Consider the following 19438-nt stretch of genomic DNA (forward strand, 5'->3'; position numbering starts at 1 on the left):
CCCTGCAACCTACGCGTTCCCTGGCCCTCGCTGCCCTGAACACATTGTCTTTGTGGGAAGGCCCAGCGAGGGCCCAGCAGTGGGGGGCGGGGCCTAGCCCTCCTCGTCAGAAAGGTGTGAACCTGTCCCTGGCATGCCACACGCCCAGCTCTCTGACTTTCTGTCCCTGCGCAGATATCGCTTCTGTGGAGGCCCCTGGCTCCCTCCATGCAGTGGTCTGCACGTAGCGGAGTCCCAGGGCGTCCCGAGTCCTGCCTGAGTGGCCCTGCCTGGGACCAGATCCTTCTTGTCCTTTCCTGTTTCAGTCAAGGCTCCCCAGAGAAACAGGACCAACCAGGGGTGTGTGTGTGTTTAGGTATGATTGCCATCAGGAACTTTTTACCGAAGACTTATAAGGAGGAACTGGCTCACGGGGTTACAGAGGGCAGCAGGTCTAACGCCTGCGGCGCAGGCCAGCGGCTGGCGTCTGAGGGCCCTCTGAGGAGAGTTCGCGCGGCCCACCGCGCTGGGGCGCACAGTCCACCCTACTCAGAGCTCCCTGCCGAAGGGCTAGTCCCATCCAAAACACCCTCCTGGATGACACGTGAACTCGCCTCGCAACCCTTGCCCTGGTATCGCAGGCCTGTTTCTGTGCGTGCGTGCGTGCATGCGTGCGTGTGTGTGCATGATGACTAAACTGACACCCACTCGCTGTAGAAAACTGAGAAAGTTCAGAGAAACACAGAGAGGAGGAGGGAGGTCACGTGTGAGCCCACCGCACGGAGGACGCAGCTCCTCTCCGCGCCGCGCGTTTCCCCGGCCTCTCCTGTCCGTATGCTGCTTCTGTAATTTGGGTGACCTTGTGAAAACTTCATACTGCCTTTTTTCCACTTCTCTTTATATTTTTGCCAATTTTCCAGGCTCTTGAAAACTTGTAACAAGCAAGTGTTTCTGCATTTTTAGCAGCTGAATAATACGAAGTACATGACTCTGCTATTATATTACTCCTACTTCCAAATCAAGCTCTTATTTTATTTTTGGCCATTTACTTTATTAATTTTTAAATTGATTTTATAGAGAGACACATTCACGTTGATTTGTTGTTCCCCTTCTTTATGCGTTCATTGCACAAGGAAGCCGTTGATTCTTGCATGTGCCCTGACCAGGGATTGAACCCACAACCTTGGTGTGTTGGGATGATGCTCTACTTGGCCAGGGCTCTTTTTGGCCATTTAAAATAACATGGCATCTTTTTGTCAGTCTTTGCTGCTTCTCTGTTACCTGAGAATAGACTCCTGGATACTGGACTACCAGACCAAAGCGTACAATTGTTTTCTAAGATTCGGATTCATGTTGCTAATCAAATTGCTCTCCAAAAAGGCTGGTCCGGTTTCACTTCCCATCAGCAGTGCATCAGAGTTTCTCCCTCGCCCACTCACACGGGGCCTGGTGGCTGTCCCTCACTTATCTCGGTTTCTGCGGCTGTCCTGTTTCTGGCCAGACCTGCTGACCTGGTTCCCAGGAGCCCGTCCCCGCTGAGAGCTGGGCAGCACCAGCTTGCAGACACTCTGTCACTGGAACTTGGCACGCACCCGGTTCCCACAGAATGCCGCTCATTTTTCCACCGTGCTGTTCCCAGCGCTGCCGCAGGGCCACGGACACCTGGCCGCCACCCTCGGCCAGCGCAGCCTGGCCCTGTCGCCGAGTGGGGCCTGCGTGCTGCCCTGCGCCCCGGCACGTCTCTGTGGCACTGCGGGGCAATGCAGGGGGTCTCGGGGGTGTCTGGGGCCTGTGCCCCCGCAGTGACCCCACGGGCTCTCTGCTGGGAATGGAAGGAAGCATTCCAGCTCTCAATGATGTCTCTTCCTTTTTTTTTTTTAATTTTTACTGAATTTATTTATTGGGGTGACATTAGTTAGTAAATTACATAGGTTTCAAGAGTGCGGTTCTATAACACAACCTCTGTAGGTTGTGTTGTGTGGTCACCACCCCAAGTCAGTCTCTTCCAGCACCACGTACCCCCCCTTCACCCTCTCCCACCGCCCCCAACAACGCCTCTTCTTCAGGCCCCGCCTCAGAGCCCTAACGGCGCTCCCGACGCCCAGTGCGGGGCGCGTGACCGTGAGCACCCTGGTGCCCGAGGCGGCTTTGCTGGTGGCCTGGCTCAGTGTGTGCTCCGAGCACCGCTGTCGCAAGCTGCACCCGACACTCGCCCTGTTACTCACAGGAGGAAAGTGAATGGACGACGGGTACTTACCCCTAGGAGCAGAGCAGAGCATGGTTGGGTGAGGGGCGTGGTTTTTGTAATCCTAATATTTTTTCAAATGATTTATGAGAAAAAGGGAATCAAATGACATTGTCATGGCAGCGGAGCCCGTGTTGGTGCAACCTCGGCAGGTCTGTCTTTGTTCTTGTGGCGTTTTTCACGCTTTCGCTGACAAGCCGCCACCGGTCCGCACTATCGCTCCGAGCCCCGGCAACCCCTGCGTTGCCGTGAATTTGGCCCGCGTTTTCTTTCAGCTTTGAGATAAATTATGAGTGATCCCTGATACAATAGATCACTTGGCCAGCGTGACCGTTGTGAGAATAACTGCATCCTTTTTATCGTCACAGAAACTGTCCTCAGAGAGACCGAGCTCTGATGGGGAGGGTGTCACAGAAAATGGAGTCGCTGTGTGTGACGGGAAAGAACAAGGTGAGCTCTGCTCGTGCCAGAGGGCGTGAACCACAGATGGAAAGCCGAACACCGGAGCCTGGCAGCCGGCCGCAGGGACCCCGCTGGCTGAGAGCCTTGCTCGGAGGCTCGGTGCTCGGAGGCTCGGTGCGCGGAGGCCGGGTCCTGCGTCCCGTGATGGAAAGCCCGGGTCCCCTCCGCGTCTTGGTCGGCTGTCCCAGCGGACTGAGTCCTGACAGGCGCCGTGCGCGCTTAAACTGTGCTTGCAGCAGGCACCGCCTCGCCTGCGTTAGCCCGGGCACGGACCAGCGGAGGCGCCCCAGGTGTGGGTGCCACACAGCCAGCACATCCTTCACCCCTGAGGGGCAGCTGGCTCGTCAGCAGCCCTGCGCCACGGGAAGCGAAGCTGTTGTGGCGTCGCAGTCAGGATTTTGCCTGAGCACGTGTTAGTCCCTCCTGGTTAATACCGAGGAGTGGGGTTCCCCGGTCACTCGCACCCTCCCCAGCCTGGGTGTTGCCCCTCTGTGCTGTGTCGTTCTTTGTGTTTGGCCTTTGAATAGTGGCGCGGTGCTGTGTGACTGCGGCCGTGGCTTGCCTGTGCCCCGTGACTGATACGCTGCCCATGTCATGATGGGCTTGTTTGCCGTCCAGGCACCCTCTTTGGTGAAGTGTCTATTCACATCTTTAGCCTATGTTTTTACTGAGTTGTTTGTTCTTATTATTGACTCTGAGAGTTTTGTCTTCTGAATACAAGTTTCTTAGGAGATGTGATTTGCACGTCATTTCCTCCCCAGTTGGTGGGCTGGGCTGAGAGGGGGGTGGGATCTGGAGCGGAGGACAAGGAAGTGTCCCCACCGAAGGCCCGCAGCCCCGGTGCCTGCCCCTGTGGCCTCAGCCGCCCCGGCGGGCACTGGCACTGGAGTGGGAGGGGCGCCCCCCAGCTCCAGTGGGAAGCCACACTACACCAGACAGCAACCCAGGCCACTCAGGCTCTTGGAACCCAAGTGACTTGAGCCACTGTGGTGGTGCGAGGCCCGAGCCTGGAGGCCATGACCTTGGCTCCCGGTCATGCGAGTTCCCACTCAGGCGCGTATGAGTACAGCGTCAGTCCCGGGGGAAGGGACTCGGGGGCGAGGCTTCATCCCCCGTCCGCAGGGCTCATCACGTGCCGTCGAGCCAGGACAGTAGCCTTTAAGGCTCGCCCTGGGGGAGAATAGCATGGCTCTCAGGGCCCCTGCCGGAGCCGGGGCGGCCCCGCTGGGCTGTCTCGTCCCTGTGCAACGAGCTTCTACGGAACGAACGCCTGTCTCGGTGTACGTGTCAGTGAATACACCCAGGCCTCAGATCCTCCTGGTTGGCTTTGTTTGTTTGTCTGTCTGTCTTAAAGGAGAGCAGCCTTCTGTGCTTTGTAAAAGTGACCTCGGTTCAAATAATTGTTTTGCCTGGTACAGCGCTTTGTATATGGCAGACATGCCATAAATAATTCCTGCAGGAAGTTAGTAGTTAAAACACATCCTGACCTTCACTCTGTGTGCCTCACTCCTGACAACTTGCCACGGAGAGGTTTCAGCGAAAGTCCCTTTATCCCAGCCGTGTCGTGACCCAGACAGAGAAAATGCTGGACTCAGACAGCAGCTCCTAAACGCCCGTCTCCAAGACGGACGTGGAAGCCGTCCAGGCCCCCTGAGGTCAGAGCCACAGGGCACGACGTAGAGCTCCCGCCTCTGCTTTCCGGGGGGCGGCGGGCCCAGTGCGCAGTGAGCTAGGGCGATGGGGTCCACGGTGGATTAGTGAACATCCTGCCGCCCCTGCTGTGATGGGAGAGACGGGAGCGAGGGCTTGGCGCCACTCCACGCTGAGGCCTTGCCTGCCCCCAGTGAGCGCCGCACATGTGTAAGACGCAACCGTGTGTTCTGGCGCTGTCGGTGGACTTGCTGTGTACATACTCCGACCCTGCTAACCATGTCCCCGAAGGCTGGCATAGAGCAGGTGCTCAGTAAGGAAAGGTGGGCGAGAGAGGCGTGGCTATGACTTATGTTTGTCTGAATGTCTTTCCAACCTAAGCTCTAGAATTAAACTTTTTTGTTGTTGTCATTATTCTCGACAGTTAAGAGGAAAAAAAGTTCCAAATCAGAGGGCAAGGGGACCGTATCTAAAGTGACTGGGAAAAAAATCACCAAGATCATCGGTCTGGGAAAGAAAAAGCCATCCACTGACGAGCAGACCTCGTCCGCTGAGGAGGACGTGCCCACGTGCGGTAAGTGGGGGCCGCCCCGCGTGAGCGAGGCGCTGGCGTCGGCCCTGGGGCTGCCCCGGGGCCCCAGCGCTTCAGGCCCTTTCGTGTGGGCTTTTCTGAATCCGGCTTGTGACCATTTGCTTTGGGGAAATGTTTTACGTTTTTACCACTTACTAATAAAAAGAAAAACTTTGTGGGGCCTTGAGATGATCGCTGAAGCTCTTTCAAGAGGAAAAACAAATTCTCTCTCTGATCCCATGAAGGGCTGCAGGATCCCTTTAAGTGTCTTCCGGCAGGAACGCGCGCGGGCTGCTGGCCTGCCGGGGGTGTGCGCCACGGCCGGGCACTTAGGGAGCTAAGGCCGGTTCTTTCCCTCCGCGGAAGTAATGAACCCAGGCTTTCTTGTAACACTCCGTGTCCCAAACTCACGTTTCAAGCTCAGTCCAACCGACTGACTCCCGCATCAGCTCTTCATCCGCTGAGCATTTCTGAGCGGCTGCCACCTGTCAGGATGGGTTGGCATGTGGTATGCGGTGGCGGCCACGGCGGCCCGGCCCCGCAGCGCCCCCGTCAGGTAGCAAAAGCCAGGCCCGGAGCATGTGGTGGCAGGTGCGAACGAACTCCGATCCCCAGTGTGAGGGGGCACAGAAGAGGCAACGAGGCCGTCTGCGGGCATTGTGTACGTGATGTTCCCTAGCAACCAAGCTTGAAGAACCCGGCAGCTCTTTTAAGGGAGAAAATCTTCAGAGGCTGAGTGACAGATATTTGCCCTTTTTACAAAGTTAGGGCTGGGTGGTAATTTTCCTCACAGACTGTGGCCGCCTTGCTGAAATCAAACCTGAGGGGACAGGGTGAGACCGTGGGGGAGTGGGACCCAGGGCCACGTCCCCCTGGCCGCGGCCTGTCGGAGCTGCGCAGCACAGGCCCTGTGGGGCGGTCGCCTCTTGCACTCACCCTGGAGAGCAGGCAGCTGTTAGGGGTTAAAAATAGAAAGAGGGAATTATCCACCAAAGAGTGACAATGTTCTTAGCTTTGGTTTTTAACCTGCTGTAGGTCAGCGGAGCCAATAGCAGCCCTTCTGTGAAAAACCACCCATCACAGGGAGGGCAGCCTAGAGACCGTGGCCCAGACCCCGTGTCACAGACGACCACGCTGAGCCCCGAAAGGCGTGTGGCTTCCGGGGTCCCGCGGCCAGCTGGGGGCGGAGCCAGGCCCGCCGGCCCAAGCCTGCCGACTCCCTGTGGCCGCAGCCTTCTCCGTCTCCCTTAGTGTCCCCAAAAGGTACCCTCCCAGCCCCTAACGGGCAGCCTCATGGTGCCGGGCAGCCACGGACAGAGGCATTCTCCGCGTTGGGCGTGGAGGCAGGGGTCTCAGCACGGGTGCCTGTTGGAGGGCACGTGCCAAAGGTGGGAGGAGAGGTGCTTTGGGGTCGGCAGGACCAGGACCGGTTGGTGGTGGCACCTGGACGTTTTGTCCCTTCCACCCCCCGCCCTCTCATGGCGCCACTGCTGCTGCTCTGGGGCCCCTTTCCAGGGCCGGCTGCTCAGCTGACTCTACACCATCACCTGCTGGGGTGGACCCCACAGTGACACTAGGATGAAAGTCCTCTTGGAAGCATGGCCAAAGCACAGTGGCCTCTCAGTAGATGGCACCGTTTCCGTCCTCGCAAGAAGGAAGTGGCAGACGCCCAGCCCTCTCCCTCCAGGCGGCCAGCTGCCCTCCCACAGCTGCTCTGGATCTCGGGGAGCCCGGGGGGCCCAGTGTCCCCACAGCCGAGCGTAGGAGCGCCAGTGTCTGTTCCCCTCCTTCTGTGTTTTTGATCTTTGGATCTCAGTCCTATGAAGGTACTTCTGTATTTGTAATGAAACCTCGTGTACTCTGGCCACGGTTTTGCAAGAAAACCCGAGTTCTGTAGAATTTGAAGGGAAAAAAAAAATCTCAACAAATTTAACTGAAATTCCCAAGTTGTTGAGGGAAGTGCGACACAGGGAGGACCCGGGGGGCCCGTGACACTGGTCGGTTCTTGCTGGAGGGCCGCGCTGCGGCTGCCCTGGTGGCAGGGGCACCAACGAGACGGCCCGCCCCCTTCTGCCAGCCCACTGACTCCGGGACCGGGAGAGCGTGAGGGGTGTGGGGACCGACCCCCAGCTGCACGTCCTCAGAGGGGTCCTCCGTACTCCCTGGGAGGCCTCCGTCCCTGTGCCCCCGCCCAGCAAGCAGGGGCGTCAGGCCGCTCGTGTGTGCAGAGTACAGCGGCGGGTACCGGGCAGGGAGGCCGCCGCCGCCGCGTGTGAGTGGCCCTCGTGCTGGCCGTGAGCAAACCCAAGGGAGGCACCCAAGTGTGCTGGCTTCGCAGGAAGCCGTGGTCTGCGTAGACGGGAGTCTGTGCAGCAGGACCGTTCCCTTTGTGACTCAAATGTCGAGAAATTCATAGTGTTTGGTGGCTGGTGGCCAGGTTCTGTCAGGGAAGAAGATACCACAAGAGAGCCCTCCCTGCTCAGCAGAGCTGGCTGCCCCCAGAAAACGCTGTCCCCTGCACTGAGGACACCGTGTGGTGAACTCTGAGACTGCCACTCAGCAGGCAGGTCGCCTCGGGCCTCCTCTCAAGGCGTCAGTTCCTCTGTGAACACAGAACCTTGCATGTCCCCATCAGGATTCCGTCAGCTCCTGCATCGAGGCCGGTCCCTACGGCAGCCCGGGGTTTGCTGGGCCCCGGTGCCTGGTCATTTCAAGTGTCAGCCTCTCGCGCTCCCTCCCCCGCCAGGCCTCCGTCCTCCCGGCTGGAGGAGGCCCCGCCCCTCAAGGCCCCTGAGCCTCTCAGCCCCAGGGCACGGCGGCTCCCCGCCCGCCTGACCGTAGCCGGGCAGTGCTCTCCGGCACAGGGCTTCCTCGTGACCTGTGTCCTCAGTGTTGACCTCGTGTGCCCCTGCCAGTTCAGGTGCCCGAGAGCAGCCTGAGTCCTCCGATCTCTTCCTGTTAATCGTCACCGTGTTATTCAGGCCCACAGGACACTGACAGGGGTGCAATTTGTGTCATTTCACAAAAACGTGGGCACCCAGCATGACTCACTGCTGAGAGGTGGCACCACAGCCATAGCACGGCCGCGTCTGACAGCCGTCACTAGGTGTTCAGACATTACAGCTGACTGCGGGGTTTCATGTAGCACTTTCTCTTCTTTTGAGAACAAACGTGTCAGACGCATGTCACTTACAAATAGTATTTTGCAGTATAAAACCACTGTATAAGGGCCAGGGCTGGAGCCAGAAGAGCAGCCCTCTGCCTGCCATCGTTAGTGATCAAGGGGGCTGCAGGCCAGGCCTGGCCTCACCGGGGCCTGGGGCACCGCACTGGCCTTGCCCAGATGAGCGCCTGCCCTCGGAATGAGCCCTGAGGCCTTAACTGGCTCCTGCGGCCTCGCTCCACCTCCCTGAGGACCCTCCTGAGTGGGCTCGCCTCCCCACTTGCTCTGTCGTTTTACGGCGCACAGCCCCCACTGAAGTTTGAGTTCCAGAAAACTGGGCACGTGCCTGTGGTTGAGGGCGTACCAGTGGGACCGATGCCACAGGCAGCCAGAGGATAATCTGGACTAAGTGCTCCCCTAGGAAGTCCACCGAGCAGACATGCATGTGTGGCACACGGAGCGTCATGCTGGGCCCTGTAACATACCTGTTGGTTTGGGGTTTCGTTTTGTTATGTTTTTTTTTCTTTATAGCATTTATCCTTTGCTAATAAAGTCTGTAAGACTTAGAACATAAAAGAAGCAAAAACCATCTTCCAAAACTCTTTTGGGAAAGTCTTTTTTAAAACTCAGGCTTGGGAAGCACTCGGTTTGCTTTGTTTTGAGCCGTGAGTGCCCGCCTGTGACTGGCAGGAGTAGCTGAGTGACGCAGGGACCCTTGCTTTACGTCTCCTGCTTTGACTGCATTTCTTCTGCTGTTGAATTCACTTCCGCATCCAAAAGGAAGGGGCGGTAACTTCCCAGCATCGTGGAGCGGTTAGAAATCGCAGCCCCCCACGACATCTATTTTTCATGCCTGTTATTCTAGTGAAGGCCATCAGCGTTTTGTATTTGAAGAGTTTTCTTAAAAGAGGGCCACTGCTTCCTGGGACTTCATTGCTTGTGGAGATGTAAGGACACAGGGACATCCTAACATGTATGTCCTTACATCTCCACGTCTGCAACAGCCGAGGCTCTGTGCAGCATCAGCGGCCTGAATGGCGGGCTTCCCCGCTCGCCCCGCCCGAGCCGTGAGATGGCCTTTGGGCTGCTATCTCTGCTGCAGACGGGGGCTCCAGCCAGGGGCAGCCAGGCCCCCGGGCAGGACCTCGTGCGAGGCCCTTCAGCCGTTGGCTGGAACTCCCCCAGCGCTGAGGACATGTCGCCCCCTTGGCCCCAGATTCCTGGAAAGCACCCGCGCTCAGCCCTTTCTCACGGGAAGCCACAGCATGCCCACCTCTTTTGCTCTGTGTGCCGTGCAGCTCCTCAGAGCGAATCTGAGCCCCTTTCTCAGAGTCCCTTCAGCTCTTTGAAAGCAGCCATCACACCCTCATTTCCGGACACCGGTGGCTCAGCGGCCTTGCCCATCCTCTGGCGAGCTGCGGTTCCCACAGAAACGGGGACAGTCGGGGTCCGGCTCTCTGCACGCGCCACACGCCGCGTTCCGTCGGGGGCTCCTCAGGGGACCTGGGCCGTCCCGAGAAGCCCAGAGCTTGTGAGACACTCGTCCCGCAGCTGCCGTGGCTCTTCCTGGGCGGTCGCACTTGCCTCTCGAACACGGGGGCGGGGGGTTCGTTCGGTGCCCATCCCCGCGCCGGCTCCTTCCACGAGGCCAGGGTGTCCGTGGCCGTCCCTGCCAGCAGCGCCCACCCTCCATGTCATTGCAGGCCACCTGAGCGTGCTATCCAACAACCGCTGGCGGGAGCGCTGGTGCCGGGTCAAGGACAACAAGCTCGTTCTGCACAAGGACAGGACCGACCTGAAGAGCCACATCGCCTCCATCCCTCTCCGCGGCTGCGAGGTGATCCCGGGGCTGGACTCCCGGCACCCCCTGACCTTCCGCCTGCTTCGCAACGGGCAGGAGGCGGCCGTGCTGGAGGTGGGCGCCCTCCGCCAGAATCCCGCGCTGCCGGCCACGCCGTGTTTCCCCTCCTTTCTCTCTCCCTGCGCGCTGTGTTCACCTCTGCTGCTCCTCCCCCGTGGCCCCTTCCCTGAGGGTGCTGGAGGCCAGCAGCGCTGAGCCCCTTTCTGCTAAGTTTAGTGCAAACCAGGCTTCTCTGCCAAGGAACCTCCTCGTGCCACTCCCTCCACCCGTGTTTGCCGGATTGCGGAAGCTTGCTGAGAGCAGCCGGGCAGTAACTTGCCCTCGTACTCCCAGTGGCCCTGTGCTCCCCGGATGATGGCGGCCCACCTAGACCCGGTGGTGTGTCCTCCACACACCCGTCGGGGGCTGTGACACCGCACAGACAGGGCAGGCGCTCTCCGACGGCCGTGGCCAGTGAGCCACGGCTGGGGAAGCCAGCTTGGCCTTCGGGAGCCCTGGCTGCCTGTGCGACTCGTTATGCCGCTGGCTGCCTTTGTAGACCGTGCTCTCGGAGGCAGCAAAGGCAATTAGGGTGAATTTCTCAGCAATCTACTTCTAATTTTCATCTCACATTATTTTCTACCCCGCATTAACAGACCTCTCCCGCTTTGTCTTTCCTGCGCTCGCATTCTCCCCGCAAAGACTCAGACGCACACACAGACAGGCGCTTCCGGGCCCACCCCACGCAGGCCGGCGGCGGGGCTTCCGCAGCCCCCACGAGCCCGGAGAGCTGAGGCATCCGGACGGGGGTCTGCTCGGGTCGGTGGAGTGACCGGTGTGTTCTCACTAATCAGACAGAGAACCTGATTCTGAGTGACCGTGGTGACGCCGGTCAGTGGAGGGAACAGCCTGGCCTGGGACCAAGGTGACAGGGACCCAGCCAGTTGCCCTCCAGGGTCCTGGCAGGGGCGGGGTTCATTTCAGACGTGATTTTCACGGAAGCTGCTTTCTTGGGGCAGAGACGGTGAACAGCACGGTTCCTTCTCCTCCCCCAGGGCCCGGGGCCAGCAGCAGGGACAGCGGCCGCGCAGTCTGACCCTGCAGCGCAGGGCCCCTCAGGGAGCGGCCGGGCCGGGGCGGGCAATCTGGGTGCCAGTCCTGGGTCTGTCGCGGACTTCAACCCCGGCCAGACCTTTTCTGCCCCTCGGCGTCTTTGCTGGGCTGGGTGCAGTGTGCGGGTGAGCATTTCCGCGCTGAACCCCGCAGCGCGGGCGGTGGTGGAAGAAAGCGGGGCCCCTTCATGGGAGGGGTGCTGCTGGCATCGTGCTGCTGGCATCAGGCTGCGCGGGGCTCCAGCGGGGCGTTCACCGCTGACCCAGGAGCGGCGCAAGGGCAGGGCAGGGCAGCCCGGGTGGCACGTGCTGGTGCCCGGGGCCGAGGCGGGCAGATGCCGGAGAGGAGGGCGGGGTGGGGCGGCTTGCTGCGGAAGTCACCTGCGCCGCTGCCCCAGCACTGCAGGAGCGGGCCCACGTCCGTGAGAGGGCCGCGCTCCGTGAGCCTCCCCAGTCCAGTGCCACAGCCACACAGACCGGAAAGCCTCGCACAGCGTCCAGCATCAGCAGTTCTGAAAATGTTGTTCCTTATACTTATTTTTTCTTTGACATTCAGTTAAGTCACACATGTGATAGCTCAGTGTCCCCTAACCTTTAAACATTGTTACATAGTTGATTAATCAAATTTATGTAGACATACACCATTCTAAGTGTAATATGAATTTTCTAAATCGCAAAACAAGGATGACTTAAAGATTAATGACGTATGTCGGACTCGCAAGTTAACAAGATCAAATTGAAAGGTCTTCAGAAATAGCACACACACGCAGCCCAGTGGTTGTGAAATATTGTCACACCCACGTAAACACAACTGATACAAAAGTATTTCCTGCCCTCTGATCAACGGAAGCACCATGCATCGCAGGCCCGTGTAGGAGGCCGCGGCCAGGCCGCTGGCCGGCCACGTTCGAGACCCTGCCCCAGCCCCGCCGAGTGCGCCGCGCCTGGGGGTCTGGGCCAGGCCAGGCAGGCGCAGGGCCTTCTGCTCCGGGCCAGGTTCTGTTGCCACATTAGGAGGCCCTCTAAACAGGTTTGTTTAGCTGAGATGGAACCACTCACATTGCTTTCCCTGTCCTGGGCCTTCCGGTCCCGTCGCTGTGGGACCTCCTGCTGCAAGGCTGGCGGGGACAGCGCTGACCACACCTCCTCGCTTCACTCCTCACCCGCTTCAGGGCACTGCCTCTCCTGTCACATGGTCTCTGGTGGCACATGGTGAGCATGTTAAAACCCTTTACCCTTGATGATGTAAAAGCCACTCCCTTCTTTTCCCCACACAGGCGTCGTCTTCTGAAGACATGGGCAGGTGGATTGGGATCTTGCTGGCAGAGACGGGGTCCTCAGCAGACCCCGCGGCTCTGCACTACGACTACATAGACGTGGAGACGTCTGCGAACGTCATCCAGACAGCCAAGCAGACCTTCTGGTAAGACGCGCCAAAGGCACGAGGCCCCATTTTTGAGAAAGGAATGCAGGCTGCAGTATTGAAAAGTTATTTATTAAAAGTGTGCATGCAGGAATCTTTCCTACCTTGTTAACATCTCTAGAGATGTCAGCAACAAATCTAATATTTATGCTCTAGGTTTCTAGCTAAACATTCTTGTTAAACTTGAGAGAAGAAATTTAACAAGGAAACATTGTTCAAAATATACAATGTGATAGCTTTCCAGTGTAGTAAATGTTCCAATATTCCAAGATGAAATTTCTTTTATGCAAATTGTCAGCTAGTTAATGAATTTTCCAAGCTTATCAGGGAGCGTCTGCACATTGGCCTTCTGAGCAGGAGAGGGCAGTGATGTATTTTGGAAAGAAACAGTAAAAGAAAAAAATAGACATTTAAATTCCCCTGGGGAAAAAAGTGGTCTATTTAGGAATCTTAATATTACTAAACTGCTGAAACGTTTTCCTGAGGCCTATTTTGAAATACGATCTGTAGATTATCTGAGATGAGGGCAGTGTCCAGTATTTCCTGCTGGGGACTCTGTCCGAGCCCTGCTCAGCTGGAGGCTCCTGAGAGAGTGCTGAGGGCGAGGGCCAGCAGGGGCTCAGGGTGGACGACGAGGGGGTCGACACCAGACAGGAAGCTGTTGCCTTGCGTCCCTCCTGCTCCGAGTCCCTGGGAGGTCTCATGGGGCGCGTTTCCTGAAACCCTGGGCCAGCCTGGAGGACACCCTGCTCCGCCAGCCGGGGGTGCCCAGGAGGCTGAGTTCTGAGAGCGCCCTCAGCAGGGCAGCCAGGCAGGCAGGTCCATGGCGACAGAGAGTAGAAATGGGGGAGCGGTGACAGGGGCGGGGTGGGAGTGGGGAGTGTAACGGGGACAGAGCGTCCCTGTGAGGAGATGGGAAGCCCTGGGGGTGAAGGTGGCAAACGTGCCTGGTGCCGCCGAGCTGGATGCTGCACAGCGGTCAGGAGAGTAAGCTTCCTGCTATGCGTGCTTTGCCGCAATCTCCTTGTTTCCTGGGGCGGCCGGCGGCCGGGGGCTCACAGGCCTGCAGTCTCACATCTGCTTTCTGCTTTGGGGTCTGGCAGAGAGTGTGGTCGCGCAGTAGAGGGGCGCCAGGAGGAAGGCCTCGCCCTGGGCCTGTCGCTGTTCGGCCCGGCCCCTGTGCAGGATGAGGGGTGGATGGTGGCTGGGGCCCTTCCCCCAGGGCGTCCCGGGAGTCCATGAAGTCTCTGTCTCCTGTCCCTGAGTCAGCGATGCCCTGCCAGGGCCTTGCCACACGGGGAAGCTTCTGTCCCACCCCCTCATGGTCCTCGCCCCTTCCAGGTATCCGTGCACCAATGTGTGCGCTCGGCACAGTGCCCGGACCTGGAGACACACAGCACAGGACAGGCCCTGCTGTGAGGGACCCCGCCTGCCTGCGGGGGTGGGGGTGGGGAGACACGCAGCACATCCCTGCCAGTGTCCCTGTGTGGCGGTCGGCCCCGGGCAGGCGGTCAGTGGCCGGGGCCTTCACGCACCCGCGACCGCCTCTCACTGCGGCCGCGTGCGCACAGTGCCCTGCCCCCAAGGCCCTCACACAAGACGTGTAGGTTAGAAAGCCTTGAATCTGTACTTAGATCGGAAATCTCCTGTCACGGCCAGACTCTCACATGTGTAAATTTTTCTCTTTCCTTCTTGTATTTTTTGTTTTCCTACATACACTTTTGTGCATTCTAAATGTAGGATAATCGTATTCCTTTTTCGTCAGAAAAAAAGCCAGAGTTATTTCATAAACTGGAAAGTACCGAGGTCAGGGCCCAGCGAGGCCCGCACAGCCGCCTGCCGCCAGCAGAGGGCAGCAGCTGCGCGCTGAGAGCAGCCCCGCCGAGCTCGGGGCAGGAGGCTGCGGCTGACCCGGCCCCCGGCTCTCACTGCGGCTGTATCAGAAATCGGAGGCCGCTCCCACCGCCCGGGTACTGCCTCGCTTCTTCCACACACTGTCCTTTTTATTCATCCACATACCATACACATCCACGTGGAAATGTAAGACCCTACAAAGAAACAGAATTTGAAAACAAAATCATTTTTTAAAATTCCGACTGTTTTCATTAACCCAATGGGGAGGAGATGCTGTCGAGGTTATTTCTTCCCTGGGCAGCAGGTGTTTTGCTCACAAGCATAACTCTGTGGGTAAAGCCCTCACGGGCACACTTGCCCAGGACGCGCGGCCGTGGGGGAGGGCGCGCCATGAAGTGGGGGCTCTGGGAGTGGGCTGCCAGGCGGAGGGGACAAGGCCCTGAGGCGGGAGGATGCTGCTGAGGGACGGCCACCGCGGAGCCTGGCTGGGGACAGTCTGGGGAGAGGAAGCTGCACCCAGAGCCCCACAGGCCCCCGCAGCAGCCTGTCCTCTGAGCTGGGGGTGACGTGGCCTGTCAGGGCTCTCAGACGGTGCGGGGACAGCGGACAGAGGGCAGGGCGAGCTGCCCCGAGGTGGGGACGCTGAGTGGACACCGAGCCCAAGGAGTGCTGTGGAGTAAACACTCCAGAGAACTGAGGGCTCCGCGACCCTTCCCAGAGAAGGCCGGACAGGAAGCGTCTTCGTTCGCCGGCCGCGGGCTCTCTGGCTTGGTGGCCGGGTCCTGCAGGCGGCCGGGAGCCCCTGGAAAGCAGCCACAGGCAGCATCTGCGCGAGGGGCCACGGCTGTGCCCCAGGGAAGCGCTGCTTGCGGAGGCGGGCCATGGGCGCAGGCCCCGCGGGAGGCTGCCGACTGTGAGTGCGTGGCCCGGGCCTTGTGCCGCGTACGCGGCAGGCGCCGTGCCAGCCTTTGTCCCGCCCTGCAGGGCGGCGCTGTCCTGTTCTGTCGGCGAGGACTGTGGCCCAACGGCTGTGGCCCCTCGGGCCCTGAGGCATCTTCTCGGGCCTGGCCCTACATGTCCAGCCAGAGCCCCGGCCAAAGCCCTGGCCAGGCACAGCGACGGACGGGAGGGTTCAACTCACTCACGCCCTGTCTTTCAGCTTCATGAACAGGCGCGTCATCTCTACCAACCCGTACCTCGGGGGCACCTCCAACGGCTACGCCCACCCCAGTGGGACGGCGCTGCACTACGATGACGTCCCCTGCGTCAACGGCTCGGTGAGTGTGCGTGCCCGGCGCTCAGCGCCACGCCTGGGCCGTCGGGGGCTCGGAGGCCCGGGTTTCGGTCCAGATGTCATGAGAGTCCGTCCTGTCCCTCCTCTCCTGGTTCCTGACAGGCTGTTCGTCTCATCTGCACTTGGACACTAGGCCGCTTGACCCCAGGAGAGAGAGTCTCACTCAGCATCCAGAGTCAGGGCGGTTAACTGATTCCGGCACGTCCTAAAACCCTGACCGAAGGGTGGCCCTTGAGAGGGCGCAGCCTGGGTCTGTCAGAACGCAACACGGTGTGAGTCACCCGTGAGTCGTGATTTCCCCGTGGAACGAAAATGCTGCGCGAGCAGCATCGGAAGGAAGCGTTAAAGACAAGACTGTCAGACAGGCAGGGGACGTTCCGTGGCGCGCCGACCGCGCCTCAGGCCCACGGCCGCCTGCCTCCCAGGGGACGGGAGAACGGCCTGGGCTGGCCCCATCTGTGCGCGGCCCGTGTGTGAACAGTGGGGACGCTGGTGCCGCGTTCTGTATGAAACCGGCCTCCAGCGCCCGTGTGCTCTCGGTGTGACTAGCAGTGCTCGCCAACGAGCCTTTGTCCCTCGGGCTGGCCTGGGCCTGGCTCCGGGGCCGCCCCCGCTGAGGCCCAAGGCACAGGCTCATGGGAGAGGCCCCCTAACCACCCTGCCACTTGTCTCCAGGGACTGGGTGGGTTTTGATTGGCATCTGTGTCAACCTAGGTCTCAAAGGTAGGCAGGCATAGGGTATGTGTGTGGATAGTGATTTTTTCGAACCTTGGAAAGTGTGTTAGATTTTTTTCCTTCCGATTTTGCTAACCCATTCCTTTCTCATGGCCGGGACGGATGCCGTCTCTCAGCTCCCTCGCTCGCTGCTCCCCGTCGTCATAAAGTCCACGCCTGCCACGGCGGGGACCGCCGCCAGGCCCCCCGCCCCACATCGGGCCTGCCCGGGGCTCCTGCAGGGCGGGGGCGGGGGCGCAGTCTCTCCGCGGCTCCTGACTCAATTCTTCTCACTGCCTTCCCTTCCCTCCTCACCTCCCCCTTTGCCCCTCGGTCACCCCCTCCCCCCCTTATTCTCTGAGTGTCCAGGCTCTGCGCTAGGGACCGAAAAGACAGGGCACAAGATGCTGCCTTTGTCCTTGAAGGGCCCCCCAGCCTATCGGGGCCGAGGAAGGCGGCGGGGGGAGGAGCTGAGTGGGGCCCCAGCCTGGCACGGACCTGTCCGGTGCAGACTGAGGCGCACATCAGGCTCCATGTCGGACATGGGTGTGGGGGTGTGAGCGGGGGCTTTTGGGGACCCCAGCCTGGCGGCAAAGCCCATTAGACGGGGTCCTGCCTGAGCCCAGGGCAGTCGGGGAGGCAGGCACATCCCGTCCCGCAGAAAGGAATCACCAGGTCCTGCCGGCCTGCTGCTCGCCCTCCCCCCCCATTGCCACCACCGTCTTTCCCAGGGCATCTCCAGGGTGGAGGGGCCCCCGGGGCCCACCTGCTGCACCGCTGTGCGGGGGCTTGTGAGAGCCCTCCCGCGTGAGGAATGCCCACGGCCACGGCAGCCCGCACGGGGGCTGCTTCTCAGTGGGCCCCGGGACCTGTCCTGGCCCTGGTGCCACCTCAGCCAGGCCTGGCTCCAGGCCCCGCGTGCTCTGCCGCCGCCCGCTTCTCATGGCAGAGCCACCTCTGTCCGGCGTCCACCTCACAGCCAGCCTCCTTCAGAGGATGCACGAAGGGCCTCTGGACCCCAGAGAAGCTTTCTTGGAAAGGAAACACCCAAACTTGCTCCCGAATCTCCCTGCCCCAGCCTTTTCTTCGGGGATTTCCAGCGCCCACCTTCCACGTGGAAGTCGGAGGAGGACCCCACACCCATCCCGTCCCGTTCCTGATGCCCTGACCATGAGCAGGTGCAGGCCGTGCCCGGACGAGCTTCCTCCAGGCCCGGCATGGCCTCGTCTGCTCTGGAACAGGCCTGCTGAGCTCAGCGGGCTCGCGTTTAGGGGGCGTCCCGGTGGGTAGCTGTCTGGGTGGCATGCGCTTTCAGGGTGGAACCCCCTTGTGCGCAATGTTTGTGGCTCTTCTGCTTACTAAGGGCTTCCTGGAGGCATAAGCCTTTCTTTTCTTTTTTAAGATTTTACTTATTTACTTTTAGAGAGAGGGAAGGGAGGGAGGAAGAGAGGGAGAGAAGCATTAGTGTGTGGTTGCCTCTCGTGCGCCCCCCGCACTGGGGACCTGGCCTGCAGCCCGGGCCTGCGCGCTGCCTGGGAACTGAACTGGCAGTGCCCCGCCCATTGAGCCACACTGGCGAGGGCCACAAGCCCTTCTTCACACCAGTTCTCTGCGTGCAAGGCTGTTACCAGGCCATTGCTTATTTGGAGGGCTGCTTTTCTGTATTATAAAGTTCATACTTTTGCCCCAAAACCTCACTTTTCAGCAGCATTTCATTTTCAGTAATTCTGAGCCATTCAGCGTTGCCCCTAAAGCCTAACACGGGATGGAAGTGAATCTCAGAAAGGATCTCTGACCTGCACACGAGCGCACGCACACACACCCGTTTACTCTAGAAACTCGTGTGCAGTTTCTACGTCTGCCATGCGACTCAGCCCCGGAGTATTTTAGGAAAATGATCGTCTAGTCTAGACCGCTTTAATCGCCCCTGGTGAATACGTGCCCGGTGGGCGTTCGGGAGTGCTCGCATCCACGTTCATGTGCCTGCTCCATCTGCCCATCCATTTTAGCTCGCAGATGGGTCCTCGCGTCCCAAAAATAGACACGCTGAAGCGATTGCGAAGGAGTCACGTTAAACCTTTTCTATTTTTATAGAAAGGCTGTAATTACAGTCTGGTAGAAAGGAACTCTTGAAGGAGGGTATAAAAATAGGGTAAAATAAGCATAATGTAGGGATTAATGTTTTTCCATTTTTGTAAATGCAAAGCAATTTATTGAGAGCTTTGAAGCGTAAAAGACTCTGGCTGGCGTTAGCTGGGGTTTGGTGTGGGCCCTGCCGCCCGCGCCTTCGGAGGGCCTGCCGGCACTTTGGCCTTTACGAGCAGGTTTCCCACTCAAGTGGTGCCATCATGTTGCTTACACTTGGAAACATCCTATTTCCTGTGACGACTTGATCTCTTTTCTTCTCAGACAGGTTTTGGTTGTGGCTCTTTCATCAGCCATGGCACGCTTGCTGCGGTCCCCGTGGGGTGTGCGCAGGCTCAGGGGTCTGAAAGGGGGCCCCTGGGTTTGCCCCAGGGCGGGGCGGGGGCAGGGCGGGGTGACGGGCAGAGGCCTGTCCTGCGCAGTGGGAGCTCTGCCCCTCCCAGCCTGTGCCTGTGCATTCTCTGCCCCAGCGCCCCTGCTCCGTAGGCCCCCGCGAGACCTGGGGGAGTCTCTATTTGTAAGGCGCTCATGATGTCTGGAAGACGATAATTACCATAAAATAAAAAAACGCCGCACTGGGGTCTCTGCACAGCTGCTCAGCAGGACCCAAGCCCCGCCCCCGTGTCCCAGGTCCCCGTCCTGCAGTCCTCCCCTGACGGCACACAGCTCCTTTCTCTGGATCAGGCGGACTCCTGAAATCTCTTCCTTTAAATAAGAAAGAAATGTCAGATCAGTTTTTTAAAGCAGGAAAAACAACAACAACAAAAACTTGATAACCCAATGACCTTGGGGAAGAGCTAAGGGAAAAAGAAGCCTCCCCCCAGATCCGCAGGGGGAGAGGAGCCCTCCCGGGCATTGCGCTTGCAGTGCATGCGCGTGTCTTCATCGCTCACAGGGTGACGGGCGGGGGGCGGGGACTTGTGGGCGTGCGGGGCAGGCTCCGCCCCTGCGGCAGCACTAACCAGTAACCACTAACCACTAACCAC

The 19438-nt window shown here is 59.4% G+C and overlaps 1 protein-coding gene across 1 annotated transcript in view; it reads left to right on the top strand.

The window, feature by feature from the left end:
* AFAP1 (actin filament associated protein 1) overlaps positions 1-19438 on the top strand; it is an 88032-nt gene that overhangs the window by 58139 nt on the left and 10455 nt on the right. Inside the window, exons 9-13 of the mRNA XM_054581828.1 lie at positions 2593-2674; positions 4761-4910; positions 9774-9985; positions 12300-12445; positions 15459-15576. Of these exons, the coding sequence (XP_054437803.1) occupies positions 2593-2674; positions 4761-4910; positions 9774-9985; positions 12300-12445; positions 15459-15576 (708 nt within the window). The remainder of the gene's footprint in view (positions 1-2592; positions 2675-4760; positions 4911-9773; positions 9986-12299; positions 12446-15458; positions 15577-19438) is intronic.

This window comes from Pteronotus mesoamericanus, unplaced genomic scaffold, assembly GCF_021234165.1.
Source record: "Pteronotus mesoamericanus isolate MK-2021 breed Mesoamerican mustached bat unplaced genomic scaffold, CSHL_Meso_final contig_68, whole genome shotgun sequence".
Lineage (NCBI taxonomy): Eukaryota > Metazoa > Chordata > Mammalia > Chiroptera > Mormoopidae > Pteronotus > Pteronotus mesoamericanus.